Consider the following 15,425-nt stretch of genomic DNA (forward strand, 5'->3'; position numbering starts at 1 on the left):
AGAGGATTTATACTCGTTAGACTTTGCTTACACGATAAATCAGTCTAATCCAAAAGCCATAAATTCAACTAAATACCTAGGTATTACAATTACGAACAACTTAAATTAGAAGGAACACACAGAAAATTTTGTGGGGAAGGCTAACCAAAGACTGCGTTTTATTGGCAGGACACTTAGAAAATGTAACAGATCTACCAAGGAGACTGCCCATACTACGCTTGTCCGTCCTCTTTTAGAATACTGCTGCGCGATGTGGGATCCTTACTAGATAGGACTGACAGGCTACATCGAAAAAGTTCAAAGAAAGGCAGCACGTTTTGTATTATCGCGAAATATGGGAGAGAGTGTCACAAATGATACAACATTTGGGCTGGACATCATTAAAAGAAAGGCGTCTTTCGTTGAGACGGAATCTTCTCACGAAATTCCAATCACCAACTTTCTCCTCCGAATGCGAAAATATTTTGTTGACACCGATCTACATAGGGAGGAACGATCACCACGATAAAATAAGGGAAATCAGAGCTCGTACGGAAAGATATAGGTGTTCATTCTTTCCGAGCGCTATACGAGATTGGAACAATAGAAAATTGTGAAGGTGGTTCGATGAACCCTCTGCTAGGCACTTAAATGTGATATGTACAATATCGATGTAGATGTAGAAGGGACATGATAGTAGGACATGTGGTAAGACATCAGAGGATACCTTCCATCCTACTAGGATGAGCTTTAAAGATATAAACTATAGGGGAAGGCAGATACTGGAGTACATCTAACAAATAACTGAGGATATTGAGTGCAACTGCTGCTCTGAGATGAATAGCTTGGCACAGGAGAAGAATCCTACTGCGTTACTGCGTTGTACCAAACCAGTCGAAGGATTCATGACGAAACTTGGCGCGGTTATACTGATGTAGCATTTCAAAGCTATCCATAACTCTGAGTCTTCAGACCTAATCTACTACAATTGTTTTGAAACAGGAAATACTTCAGTTAATCATAGACTTCGTTTCGGATCCACGAGGTTCCTCGCTCAAGGAAACTCAACGTAGAGTACCATAGCCACTGATATTACTCCAACCATTTAAAAACGGTCATGGTATTTGTCATCTCTTCTACGTATTGTTGTAATAATGCCATATATGGGTGTAATTTGCCTTCTTTGCTATCTTTATTTCCATTTTTCCTCGGCTTTTATATTGTTACATTTTTGTTATAATTAGACTTTTTCCTGTAGTAATATTAACCAACGTCATTCCTATCCTGAGTGAATGGGAAGGACAACCACAGGACATATTGAATGGATTGATAGTGAATTGGAGAAAGACGAAAGTAGTGTGGAATAGCAGAAATAGTTTTTCGATAAGCTTAACATAAAAACTGGTGACAGCGAAGTAAACCAAGTTAAGGCATTCTGCTATTTTCGAAGTAAAATAATAGATGGTGAAAAGGACAAAAAGCTGACTATCACAGGCAAAGAGGGCACTCTACTAGTGTCGACTACAGTCCTTAATTTGAGACAGAAATTTCTAAGAATGTATGTCCGAAGAAATGCGGTTGAAAAATCCGTTTTAGGTCCAAAGTTGTTACTAGCTATTGCAAGGTAACAGGACGGTCACCACTCCAAACCAGGCACGCGTTGTCTGACCAATCAAGTGAAGCACCCAGAAGAGGAGGAGAAAACGAAACGAAACTTGAAGGATTGGGAGGGTATGCGATGTTATTTCGGTGGTTACAAAACGAGTCAAGTTTACAAAGAACTAGGCAGTTTGAGCCTTCTCATCAGTATGACGCTGGAGACCTGCTGGTCGTCGACTTTTATAACTAGTCCCTTGTATCTTGGATGCTGGAGCTGCAGGGACAGATCTAGATCTTTTGCTGCTCACGGGATTACCTTAACGTCACTTAGTCAACTCGTAGAGACACATGCCATATGTGGACGAGCATTGTCCTGCTGGAAAACTACGCCGCGATACTGTCACATGAAATGTAACACATAAGGACGCAGCATGTCTCCGAAGACGTACCTTTGTGTCATCAGAGGTACCTCAGTCACTACCACTGGTGACTACCAGTCGTGACCTGAAGTGATATCCGATTGCTCCGCAAACAGTGACGCCAGGAATAAGACCGTTGTGCCCCTCCAAAATATTAGAAGAGCAACACCGCTGCCCAGGTAGGCGCCACCCACGCTCTTCGGGGTTGGTAATCTGGGATACTGCAGAGCCGCGATTCACAGCTGAGCACAATGCGACGCCATTCTGTTGAAAGGGTCCTGTAGCCACCTTTCATTAGTCCGGTAGCCCATTTTCATTACCATTTCTCTTTCTTTTCCTTGTTTCTCTTTTCTCTTTACTCTCATAGTGGCGTGATTGAATGAATGTGGTTGTGTGTCACGTTGCTAGACGGTGGCGTAGTCTGCTGCAGAAAGTCTGCGATAGTCGTACAGATTCAGCAGCAGTTGCACAGAATAGCCAACTCGCGTAGTGGTTAAGTAGGCAAAGAGGTTTTCGCTACTTGTGAGAAATCCACCTGCGTTAGGTTGGTGGCGGAAATGGCATCTTTGGGTTTTCCGGGCCACGCGGAGGAGACTGGAGAAGAAGTGGGAGGGCAGTCTGCCGCCGGTACGGGAAGCGTCGACAGCTGTGCTCCAGTCGAAGAAGGGTGAGTTAGACTGACCGGGTGGCGCGTTGTTACTTGGCGAGGGGAGAGCTGTTAGCTTTTGGTCTCGCTTTTCAACTCTGAAAGATTGCTTTGCCTTGTCGCAGCAAGGAATGCAAAACTTTGGCAGATGTTTCATTTAGTAAATTTCTATAGCAGACTTGGATCCACCGGAAGAGCGCCACACAAAGGTGTCGATAAGAAGCGAGCACTCGCTGCTGTATGAATGTCTGTTTGCCTTCAGCTGTGCCTGTATAAGCTTTCATTTTTCTAAATATTAATAGCTTTGCCTTTTCGTAAATTTTCCTTGCTTAATGTTATCTTTCGTCCGTGGGGAGCCGATCACGTGGTTGAACATTAAAGTTTTGTTGGGCTACCGTCATCACTAACTGTCCGGTCTCATGCTTGTTTTAAAGAACTTTAACCGCTCATGAATGTGTGATGTGATATTGTTACAACTTGGACACAATACCTACGAAGTGCGTCTCCACAAACCACGTGGGCACGCGGGTGTACTGCGAAACTTGTACCGCTTTACGAGTTATTGGGATCAGGCAACAGCAGTGGTATGAATGAATCACACTAATGATTTTAGTAGTAGATTATAACGGTGAATGTATCGATGCTTTACCTTAATGTCTTAGGAATAAATGATTTTATCCACAATTTTCTCTTGTGTTCCGAGGTTACGTTTTTGAGCCTAAGCCACTCAACTCATAGCTTTCCCGTTAGCACATCCAACGCGTTTCCTTACGCACAGGTCCAGTGATTAGTTTCCTTTTTTATTTTAAAACAAGTGCTTTAGATTAAGTCTTATTTTCAGGTGTGTTCTGGGAGCTGATCTTATGCAGTGTTCATGCATTTTCTATTTTATTTTAAATGTTTGATTTCCGTGAACAGTGCGCGGGCAATACTATTAATTACATTGTATCCGCTATGAGCGACATCACGACGTATGCATTTTTGTGAGTTTTTGGTCTGTGATCAAATTAATTTATTTTCCGAATCGACCAAACCTTCGATTAGTTGTATGGTTAGAGTCGGTGGCGACCCTAATCTTCTCAAGCGAACTTCACAAGCAATAAGTATTTACATTCCCAATAATAACGTAATAACCCGTACTAACAGGTTAGTTACACTGTACTCAGTAGTTAGTGATGCGGTGCCAACGGCAGCTGTTGCTAGTCTCTGATCCGTGGTGCGGGAAGACAAAGAATGTTGCATGGAGAACATTAGTTATTCTCGGCTGGCAGGCTCAGTTGTTAGCGGTTACGATATGCTTCGTGCACAAAACACTGATCTTCCGTTCCGCTGACCTGACGTCGTCGACCGGAACCTTGCGATGAGTTTGTGTGTTGTCGCTTTCCGATATAGTTCAGCATCGGGCCACTGTCACATCCGAATGCCTCACAAATCGGGACATTGCACTATACGACCAGCAGGCCAAATGGAGACCCACAATGAGGCCAATTTCAAAGACTCGATTCCGCGGCAACTTCATGCACGCGGGGCGGAGGGTTCTTTTTGTACCAATAACTGAGCCCCCAACCCTGTGCCAATCGCGTGTAGAGCGTGAAAATAATGATTGTCGGTAAACCTCTGTGTTGGTTCTAATTTGTCGAATTTTCTCCTCGTAGTCATTACGCGAGACGTATGTGGGGGAAAGTTCTATGTGGTCCGACTCTTCCCGGGAAGTGCTCTCTCGAAATGTCAATAGTAAATCTCTCCGTCATGCACACCGCCTCTCTTGTAACGTCGCTCTTCGTTGGATCTTCTCTCTCTTTTCTATCAGTCCTATATGATAGGGATCCCAGATAGATGAACACTACTCAAGAATCGGTCGAACAAGCGCCTTTTAAGCCACTTCCTTCGTGAATGAGTTACATTTCCTTAACATTCATCCTGTGAATCTGAGTCTGGCATCTACTTTTCCCACCGTTTATTTTATGTGGTCACTTCACCTAAGATCGCTCTGTATAGTTACTCCTAGATATATTACGGCAGATACTATTTCCATTGGTTTTCAGCTAACAGAGCCTGCACCATTCATCAATTCTCTTGCGGTCATTCTGCATATCGTAAAAATCTTCTGATGTTGCTACTTTGTTACAGACAAGCGCATCATCTGCGAAGAGCCTTAGAGCGCATCCGACGCTTTCTTCTAGATCTTTGATATATATTGTAAATAGTAACGGTCCTATCACACTTCTCTGAGGTAATTCGGAAATTACCATTACATCTGTCGATTTTGTTCCGTTAGGAGCGACATGTTGAGTTCTGTATGCAAGGAAATCTTGAATCCAGTCGCAAATCTGCTCCGATACTCGATAAGCTCGTATTTTTTTCACTAAAGAATCGAAGCATTTCAGATGTGGTGCTACAGATGAATGTTGAAAATTAGGTGGACTGATAAGGTAAGGAATGAGGAGGTTCTGTGCAGAATAGCAGAGGGAAGGAATACGTGGAAACACTGATAAAGAGAAGGGACAGGATGACAGGACATGTGTTAAGACATGACTTCCGTGGCACCAGAGGGAGCTGCAGAGGGCAAACACTGTAGAGGACGATAGAGACTGGAACACATCCTGCAAATAATTGAGGACGTAGGTTGCAAGTGCTACTCTGAGATGAAGAGGTTAGCACAGGAGAGGAATTCGTGGCGGGCCGCATCAAACCAGTCAGAAGACTGAGCCAAGAAAGAAAGATTGCAATTGCTACTCTGCAATGAAGAGCTTGCCATATGCGACAAAATAGTCGCATGTGGCATTTAGCGAATCAGAATACCTATGACTGATGACTGCGTCCTCGATGACTACACAGGAGGATCTCTGACCGAACGTCTTCATCGATATTCGGCTTTTGCCCGGATTGTAAATCACTGTCAGATATAAAACAAATGAGGAACTGGAACCTTTTCAGTTGCCACAGTTTTATTACAGGTGCGAAATCGGTGTTAGCGCCTTTCGTGGATCGGTTCGTCAGCCATGGTAACTAGTGTCAAATGATCAAAATGAATAGAGGTTGGGTGTTTCACTAATCTGGATGTCATAATCCACATTCAAAGTGAATATTATCAAGTAACAGCTCATAGTTAAATGATTAGACGTACGTTTCGTTACGATGAATCCATAATGAGGCAATCGTCGCAGATGTAAAACATGTCAGAAAACAAGAATACACTATAAATATTTACAAAGAAAACCTTATGTGCTAATGTACCTTCACAGATCCCAAGTAAAATGGTTCTTATGGATGTGGTACAAGTAAAAAGAAAATCTTAAACGTATTTTTATTTACAAGATAATAAATGTCACAAAAAATGTGAATGTTTAGTACAATGAGGCACATATGATAATGTTTAGTGTTTTGTAGTCATGCATCAAATAGAAAATTCATGTTATAGCACTTATTTACAGTTATCGCATTACTGCACTGAATTTTTACAGAACCCAATTGTACCAATACTCGTATTATTTGATATTATTAGTAACATATACACTTCAGTTGGTTCTACTAAGAAACACATCACTGGATTAGGAGGAGTCGGCTACCAATAAATCCTTCAGGTTTCTCTTCCTAACAGCGACAGGAAACATTGCGCCCACTAATAAACAACCAAATTATAGTGAAATGGATTGACGTGTGGAGACATTGCATGAACAGCAAGTCAGATTAACTTCAGTAATACAGCTACCAGGAATATTAAAAATCCACCAGGCCACTAGAAAGTAGCAATTCTGTTATGGTGGTGTTCTTAAGAAAAAATTGAAATCTTGTGTGGACTTGATAGGATTACCATCAAGCTATCGTTTTAATCAAGTAATAACGTAGAACGTATTTCTTGACTGACTTCCATATGCTGTATTAATAACCGTTAATAAGACTGGAGAGAAGGGGCCTTGAGCCATAGATGTGTTTCACTGCTTCCAGTCTTTGTAGAAAAGTGTTTGACAAGGCGTTCTTTGATAGTCCACTGATTCATTTAATTCACCGGAACTTGTTAACCGGTTCTCAGTTTTGATTTCGTAAAGTGATGGCATAGCTAAACAAACAAAAAAATTACCCCATTGCCAAAGCCTTTGGTTGTGTGGACCACAAAATTCTACTTGGCAAACTAAAGAGTTGAGGCATTAATGGCATCCATATTGCATGAATGGAGTCTGGCCCTCATACTAGAAAGTAGAGGTCTATGGAAAGACTGTCACAGGCATGAAAGTAACATAAGAATGGGGTAATATGACATATGGTGCCCCACAAGGACTGATATTTGGTCCATTGTTATCGTTAACCTACACTAAATGACCTTCCTATGACTCTGAGGGTTGGTACAAAAACCATTGTGATCGTCGATGATGCGAACATGCTAATTAACTGCCTAAACTCAACCCTACATGACATTTCTCAGGTGGTAACAGGTCAGGCCTTCAAGTGGTTCAAAGCTAACAGTTTAAGTATTAATGTCAGAGACTCGTACCACGCGATTTCTAACGATCTAAAATGATATGCAGGCACCATAAATAGACATTTACAGTCGTAAATTGACTGGCAGACACTTAAAATTGCTTAAATTTTAACTGAATAATAAGTTAAAAATAAAGGTAACACACATGTAAAATAATCAAAATGTTCATTTCTGCATGTTTTACCATTAGAAGTGTCTGTTATTGTGTTGGCCTAAAGACAAGAGTGCTGGCTTATCTTATACATTTTTACTCAACTGCCATCTGATGGAATTATCTTCTGCGTCATGGCACTTCTAGGAAATAACAGTGTTTGTTCAGCAGTGTTCTTATTTATTTGCACCTCTTGCCATTATGTGGAAAAATTCATTTTTACATCTATAGTGTTTTTCGTCGATGAGTAACATTTTTGATGTTAGTTAGTTAGTTACATGTTCTCTAGATCATTTGAACGCATCTTTTAACGAAATTATGTGGAACGAATCGTTTATACGTACACGTGAGACATGGTTAGTGTTAATATCAATGAAGACATTATTTTTTAGTCGTAAGCATGCCACTACACTGAGAAACTAGCTGTTTTTTCCTTTAACACAACCATCAGTCTGCATATTATCAGAATACTGCAAATTTCTAGTCATTGGTGTCTGTGTAGCACGCCTAGTATGATATGTTTCCGAGGAATTAACAGTAGTGACGCTCTGTGTTGCAGGAATCATGACGAGACGCCGCGCCCACGTGTACCGCTGTCGGTGGACGCTCCTGGCTTTCTTCCTACTTCAAACTAAAGGTGAGTCCAGCTGACATTAGCGATAATTGTCACCCCACATCACACAAGAAGGAAGAAAAGTCAGCGTTTCACGTCCCGTCGACGGCGCGGTCATCAGAGGCGGAGGACGAGCTCTGGCTGGGAAAAGGATACGGAGGAAAGTCGGTCATGTGTTGGTCAAGGGAAACAACACGAAATTTTCCTTCAGCTAGTCAGAGAAATCACGAAAAACATACATCTGAACATCCTTGGCGCCAACCACGCACCTTAGTTGATGATGATGTTTGGTTTGTGGGGCGCTCAAATGCGCGGTCATTAGCGTCCGTACAAAGTCCCAATGTTTACACAGCCCAGTCTAGCCACTTTCACGAATGATGATGAAACGATGAGGACAACACGAACACTCAGTCGCCGGGCAGAGAAAATCCCCAACCCGGCCGGGAATCGAACCTGGGACCCCGGGATCTTAGATGAGCACGTTACGTATGTACCTCACAGAATCTTCGACACAGCATTCAGCCTCATGGCTGATCTAGCGCCTGAGGGTTAGCCAAACTCCTACGACATCCCTCAGGTGGTGTTTTCCTGCCTTCAGGCGCTAGAGCAGACGCAACGTAGTATGTGTGTCGATGGTTCTGACAGGTACGTGTCTTACGTGTGCAATTAACGTGCATGGGTGGTACCGAGGGTGTCGTCGAACCGAAGGGGGCGCTTAAGTGATCCTTTATTATTACTCAGACACGTCTTAGTGATTCAGTCCCAATGAACATACCATAGGAGGACGCGGAAAAGGAGGGATGAAAAAGCACATGAACCATTCACTGCTTCGGATCGTGTTCAGATTTCGCCGAATGATTTTTAAAAGCCCCTACTGAATTCCAAACTGTACAGCAGAGCAAAATTGCTGTCGCGCTACGCTCCGAAGGGGTCTGATCTTGTTCAGTCGGGTTACAGCCCCACGATGTCACTAGAGTAGTGATGAAACGCCCAGAGGTGGCAGCAGTGTCGAACATTGTCAAGAACGTCGTCCTGTTGCCTATCACACTGCGAACTGTCAGTTTCGATCGCAAAATGTGTGGGAATCGACGGGGCATGGGAAAGAGTGGCTCCATTGACGCATTTTATGCGACCCTGTAAGGCCTTTTCGTGTCGATTTTGAGCGACAGTGTGTCTGAAATGTATTCCTCGGCCCCACACAAGAAAACCGCGTAATATCAACGCTGGTAGTCGCGATTCTAACCCTATCGCTGAGGCGTCAATAAAAAGGGCGAAATGTAGGTAAGAGGGGTTGTAACTACCTTCCCAACGTGACACGTGCAAAGTGGGGTTTAATAGAATTTTAGTGAAATTTGATGTCAACATGACGTCAATAACTCACCTTACAGTTAACTTTTTTGTGTGTCGATGCCTTTCTGTCTGAACAGTCGCCGACTCCGAGGGTGGCGTCGTAGGGCGCCAAGCTTTTGCGCCATTACAGAGGAAGGCTGTAGGCATCTTTTAGCCAAATTTCAAACTTACTCGTCGGAACGGGAGACAATTACGAGGTTTCAAAAACGTGAGCTTTCAATTTTGTTGCGCAGTGTAGCAGTTCTGACAATGTAGTGGCAACGAAAGCGACAGCTGTAGAGCTGATTTCCGAACTGCCCAAAGGGAGTGTTAAAAGGCCATTACTGTTCAAGTGGAGAACGTCGAAAGCTCCACGACACTTTTTGCAGAATATGCTCTTTTGCCTACAGGAAGGAGGTAGCCCCAGAGGATTGTAACGAAATCCAAGAAGTCCTGCGATGGACCGATGATTGGTCGAGGGATTCGAAGTTGACATGAACGTAAAGAAATGTGACATACTGTGCGTAAAGAGGCGAAGAGATCCGCTTCTGTTCGATTACGCTGTTGGTGAGCACTGGAAACAGTAACAACCGTAAACTATCTGAGGGTTTCAAAAACGGTGCGACCTAAAGTGGAATGACCACATGAAGTTGATTGTAGGAAAAGCAGTTGCCAGACTAAGGATCGTTGGAAGAATCTTAAGCAAATGAAAAGTCATACACGAAACATATAGTTTACACAACAATTGTTCGATCGATTCTAGAGCAACAGTCTGGCAAAGACACGAAGTATTCAAGTAGGATACACAGAAGAGATCCAATGTGGAGCGGCACGTTTAGTCACGTGACGGGACTCAATGAGAATGCGTTACGGTAACTGTAAGTGTCGTGTGACTAAGGCCTCCCGTCGGGTAGACCGTTCGCCAGGTGCAATTCCTTCGATTTGACACCACTTCAGCGACTTGCGCGTGGATGGGGATGAAATGATGATGCTTAGGACAACACAACACCCAGTCCCTGAGAGGAGAAAATCTCCGACCCAGCCAGGAATCGAAGCCGGGCCCTTAGGATTGACATTCTGTTGCGCTGACCACTCAGCTACCGGGGCGGACAGCGTTACGGTGATGCTCAGCAAACATCAGTGGCAAACGCTACAGGAGAGGCGTTGTGTATCACGGACAGGGATATGTTGAAATTCCTGGGGGTGTGCTTTGTAAGAAAGGCAACACATTTCTTTCTGCTCACATTACCTCTCGAAATGACGCTGATCAGAAAATCTGTGAAATTAGAGAGTTTACAGTGTTCCTCCGACTCACCATTCGTGGATAGAACAGAGAAAGAATAAAACGACAAAAGTACCAGAGGTACCCTCCACCACACATCGTATAGTGGCTTGCGGACTATATATTCAGATGTAGAGGTTTTCAGTAGCGCTGATTTTAGTTCCTAAAGAAGTTTAGTATCGGTAACTTGGGAGTAACAGTATATGGAGCTTACATCTTGATTTCATCTCGGGTAGTTGAAACCGAATGTAGTTGCGCTTACTGATGTTCAGCTTAGACTTGATCCCTACAGTAACAACCCCATTTGCGAGGAACGAAGTTCAAATCTCCGGCGACAGAATAAAAATAAAAATAAAATAAAGTAAATCTTATAAGACGTCTTCGGGTTACAGTCAATACGTACATCAGTCATACAGTGTTGAAATGTATCGGAGTATCCTGGTTTCCAATAAAATACAAAAATAAATAAAAAATGGTCGGTATAAAGCGGTGGATAACATCATAATACACTATTTTACTTCATTACCGGACTTTCAAGCAAAGAAGGTGAGGCCAAGTGTTTCTTGAACAGATGTGACATAACACACCAATTGCTGGTGTAATATCGTTCTTCTTATAAATCGAACATGTGCAGCTTATCAGGAACTTGCATATTTTCATAGCAAGCACGGACATAAGAAGAAGAACTGCAGCACCAAAAGGTGATTAATTCTGTATCAGATTAATTACATCACGACAGCCAGGGTAATTCCTTTAAATTTTTAGAAAGGTGAGGTCTTCCGCTTTCGTCGTTAAAATACAGAAACACACTACGGTAGAATGTTCGTAAATGAGCAATATGGCACTGCTTGGTTTTGGCAACAACTTCCATAGGAGAAGTGACCCCATTGTGAAAATGAAACTTTGAATTCAGCCAACCGCAAAACCAGACAGGCGAAAATGTCAAATCAAGAGAGTACGACTGTTGTTAGTTAGCGCCCTTACTTCTCTTAATCTGCTGCCCTACATTGCACTTTAAGCGAGTATCAACGAGTTTACCATTTCAGCGAAATTTTTGTAGTTTGAGGTTACCGTTGTCTGTAGGTATGTCATCAGCCCTTTCATGAGTCACATTTGTGATGCGAACTTTCTCGGTTCTATAATGGGCAGTCAAACGAAAACGAGATAGATGAAAAAAATGCAGTTCTTTATTTCAAAAGTAATCGCCTTAACTGTTAATACACTCCTGGAAATGGAAAAAAGAACACATTGACACCGGTGTGTCAGACCCACCATACTTGCTCCGGACACTGCGAGAGGGCTATACAAGCAATGATCACACGCACGGCACAGCGGACACACCAGGAACCGCGGTGTTGGCCGTCGAATGGCGCTAGCTGCGCAGCATTTGTGCACCGCCGCCGTCAGTGTCAGCCAGTTTGCCGTGGCATACGGAGCTCCATCGCAGTCTTTAACACTGGTAGCATGCCGCGACAGCGTGGACGTGAACCGTATGTGCAGTTGACGGACTTTGAGCGAGGGCGTATAGTGGGCATGCGGGAGGCCGGGTGGACGTACCGCCGAATTGCTCAACACGTGGGGCGTGAGGTCTCCACAGTACATCGATGTTGTCGCCAGTGGTCGGCGGAAGGTGCACGTGCCCGTCGACCTGGGACCGGACCGCAGCGACGCACGGATGCACGCCAAGACCGTAGGATCCTACGCAGTGCCGTAGGGGACCGCACCGCCACTTCCCAGCAAATTAGGGACACTGTTGCTCCTGGGGTATCGGCGAGGACCATTCGCAACCGTCTCCATGAAGCTGGGCTACGGTCCCGCACATCGTTAGGCCGTCTTCCGCTCACGCCCCAACATCGTGCAGCCCGCCTCCAGTGGTGTCGCGACAGGCGTGAATGGAGGGACGAATGGAGACGTGACGTCTTCAGCGATGAGAGTCGCTTCTGCCTTGGTGCCAATGATGGTCGTATGCGTGTTTGGCGCCGTGCAGGTGAGCGCCACAATCAGGACTGCATACGACCGAGGCACACAGGGCCAACACCCGGCATCATGGTGTGGGGAGCGATCTCCTACACTGGCCGTACACCACTGGTGATCGTCGAGGGGACACTGAATAGTGCACGGTACATCCAAACCGTCATCGAACCCATCGTTCTACCATTCCTAGACCGGCAAGGGAACTTGCTGTTCCAACAGGACAATGCACGTCCGCATGTATCCCGTGCCACCCAACGTGCTCTAGAAGGTGTAAGTCAACTACCCTGGCCAGCAAGATCTCCGGATCTGTCCCCCATTGAGCATGTTTGGGACTGGATGAAGCGTCGTCTCACGCGGTCTGCACGTCCAGCACGAACGCTGGTCCAACTGAGGCGCCAGGTGGAAATGGCATGGCAAGCCGTTCCACAGGACTACATCCAGCATCTCTACGATCGTCTCCATGGGAGAATAGCAGCCTGCATTGCTGCGAAAGGTGGATATACACTGTACTAGTGCCGACATTGAGCATGCTCTGTTGCCTGTGTCTATGTGCCTGTGGTTCTGTCAGTGTGATCATGTGATGTATCTGACCCCAGGAATGTGTCAATAAAATTTCCCCTTCCTGGGACAATGAATTCACGGTGTTCTTATTTCAATTTCCAGGAGTGTATATTTATCACACTTTTTCTGTCTATCTCGTTTTCATGTGACTGTCCCTTGTATAACTCGTGCATTTAATATTCTTGGTGCGCAAAACTCATAATACATCGAGCTTTACATTATACTCTACACACTAATAAATATAGTTGAGATTTCTGCTCTGAGCAAAGCACAGTTCCATTTTGTTTCCTACGCACATATCGGTTGTGTTATACAATCTAGCAGACATCTGCCTGTTCGGCTTACTGTTGGCCTTGTTTTTGTAAACGTGATAGTATTATAACGTATTTCATTTGTGATACTTCTGCTAACATGCTGTCATAATTTTTTTTCTTCTGTTTGAGATTGCGTTTTTTGGTCAGATTTTTATTTGCGTGCTGCTAAGTAATATGAAAAGAAAATGACCGACAATTGGGTAATAGCACCAGAAACAAACGAACATAAATACAGTGCTTTTTGAGGAAAAAAAAGTGTCAGGATGAATAATTTAAAATTTCTATCTTCTGCGATTCCCCTAGATTTTGTAAGGCTCGTTTTCTGCTCCGTACACTCATTAATCTGTTCCTTATGATGGTAAATGCAATCGCACTTTAAGATGTATAACAATCACAATATTCCAGTTTCGGAGGGCCGTCTTCCTTATTATACATTATTTTGACAGCTATTTTTGAATTACGTGGCCTCCGTTATTGCAACACAGTAATCTCCAAGCTCCTTTCCTCTCTTCATACGCACAATGGCTTAATACACCTCTTCGGGCAGTGTTTCTGAAATATTTTTCATCCATCGCATCACCTATACATATGTTTAAACAAATATAGAGTGTTTATACAAGCTTATCTCTCATCCTAGCGTATGAAATACGGCGCATGCGTAAGTTTCTATTTCGAATTTTTCACTTTTTGTTTTTTCAATTGATTCTCTTAACAGTTATTATTGTCTTACCTCACATTATCTCGAAGGCTGTTTCGAATAGTTTTGCTTCATTCAACATATGCTACAAGAGCTACTATTTTATCACAGTCCGATGATCGAGAAATGGAAACCACAGTGGAAACCAAAAAGTTTTCTTTGAAACATTTAGCTCCACCTGCCAGCTAATGTCTACGTAGTCGCCACTCCGACTTAGGCATTTATCGTAGCGCTGTACCCTCTTCGTAAAATGCAGCCGCCTGTGATTTCCGCTAATTTTCTACTCTTTCCTCGACCAGTGGTTCACGTTGGCAAAGACCTAAAAATCAGAGGGAGCCAAGGCTTGGCTGTATGGTAGGTAATCACACAGTTCCCGTCGAAAACGCTGCAGGAGTGTCTTCTTTGTAACCGCAGTGTGTAGCCAAGCGTTTTCATCAAGGAGGCGGTGTCTGAAGGCAACATTCCTCTTCGATTATTCCTAATTGCCCTTAGTAGATAATTTTCTCGAATCGTCTGATCCATTAGCTGAACAAGATCATCAGTAGGCAGTCGACTTCTTTCATGACCGCTTGCGTGATGAACGTCTGTACATCCTGCTTCAAACTTCCTGGGAGCGTTGCCGCATTTGGCTCTTACGCATGACAGCTACGTTATGTGGGCTGCGTGATATCAGTCAGAATCCCTCAGCATGAATAAAGTGGTTGACAGCATGCCCTTACCACTTGGCAGTAGACTACTGTTCTAGACAGCTATTCGTGCTCACTGTCCATTCAGAACTGAAAAGCTGGACGTGCCCCTATAGATGGGCATACTAGAGAAAATGCGCAAAGCATCATCGAATTTTCGCTGTCGTTTTAATTCGGCGACTTATCGGACAGTTAAAAAATCAGCCCTCGTATAATAATTCTATAAGCGTTCGCACGAAAATGTGACCTTCTTTGTAATATATGGCTTTGTCCATTTGAGATTTCCTTTTTTCTGATTTATTTGTATCTGTAACACTTTTTACTGTTGCGTAAGTATTTTGTTGAATAACCGTCGCTTTCGGCTGTTTGCAATATACATTTTCTGAGAAACTGAATATGTTGTTTAACTTCATCTGGAATACCGCTCGTTTTTTAATAAATACTCATTATTATGGAGTTGGTATTTTGATAGGCAAAATGTCAAAGGTGTAAGAAAACAAGATAAATTAAGTAATGTTAAAACTACCACTAAAGTTTGGCTGGCGATACCTTACAATGAAAGGTGTATAAGCACCAGATAAATGAAAAGAAGAATATTCAAAAATGTCCTCCTGGAAGCACCAAAAACAATTATAATGTATGTTTTATTCACAGACAGTTACAGCCAAGTGACCATCTTCAAGTCACTATTTAAC

General features: G+C 43.4%; 1 protein-coding gene across 1 annotated transcript in view; it reads left to right on the forward strand.

Moving 5' to 3' along the window:
* The window catches only part of LOC126416639 (uncharacterized), a 168,648-nt gene that overhangs the window by 82,618 nt on the left and 70,605 nt on the right, over positions 1-15,425 (forward strand). The window contains exon 2 of the mRNA XM_050084408.1: positions 7,834-7,911. Coding sequence (XP_049940365.1) covers positions 7,839-7,911 — 73 coding nt within the window. The 5' untranslated portion in view covers positions 7,834-7,838. The remainder of the gene's footprint in view (positions 1-7,833; positions 7,912-15,425) is intronic.

The sequence above is a fragment of the Schistocerca serialis genome, chromosome 8 (genome assembly GCF_023864345.2).
Source record: "Schistocerca serialis cubense isolate TAMUIC-IGC-003099 chromosome 8, iqSchSeri2.2, whole genome shotgun sequence".
NCBI lineage: Eukaryota > Metazoa > Arthropoda > Insecta > Orthoptera > Acrididae > Schistocerca > Schistocerca serialis.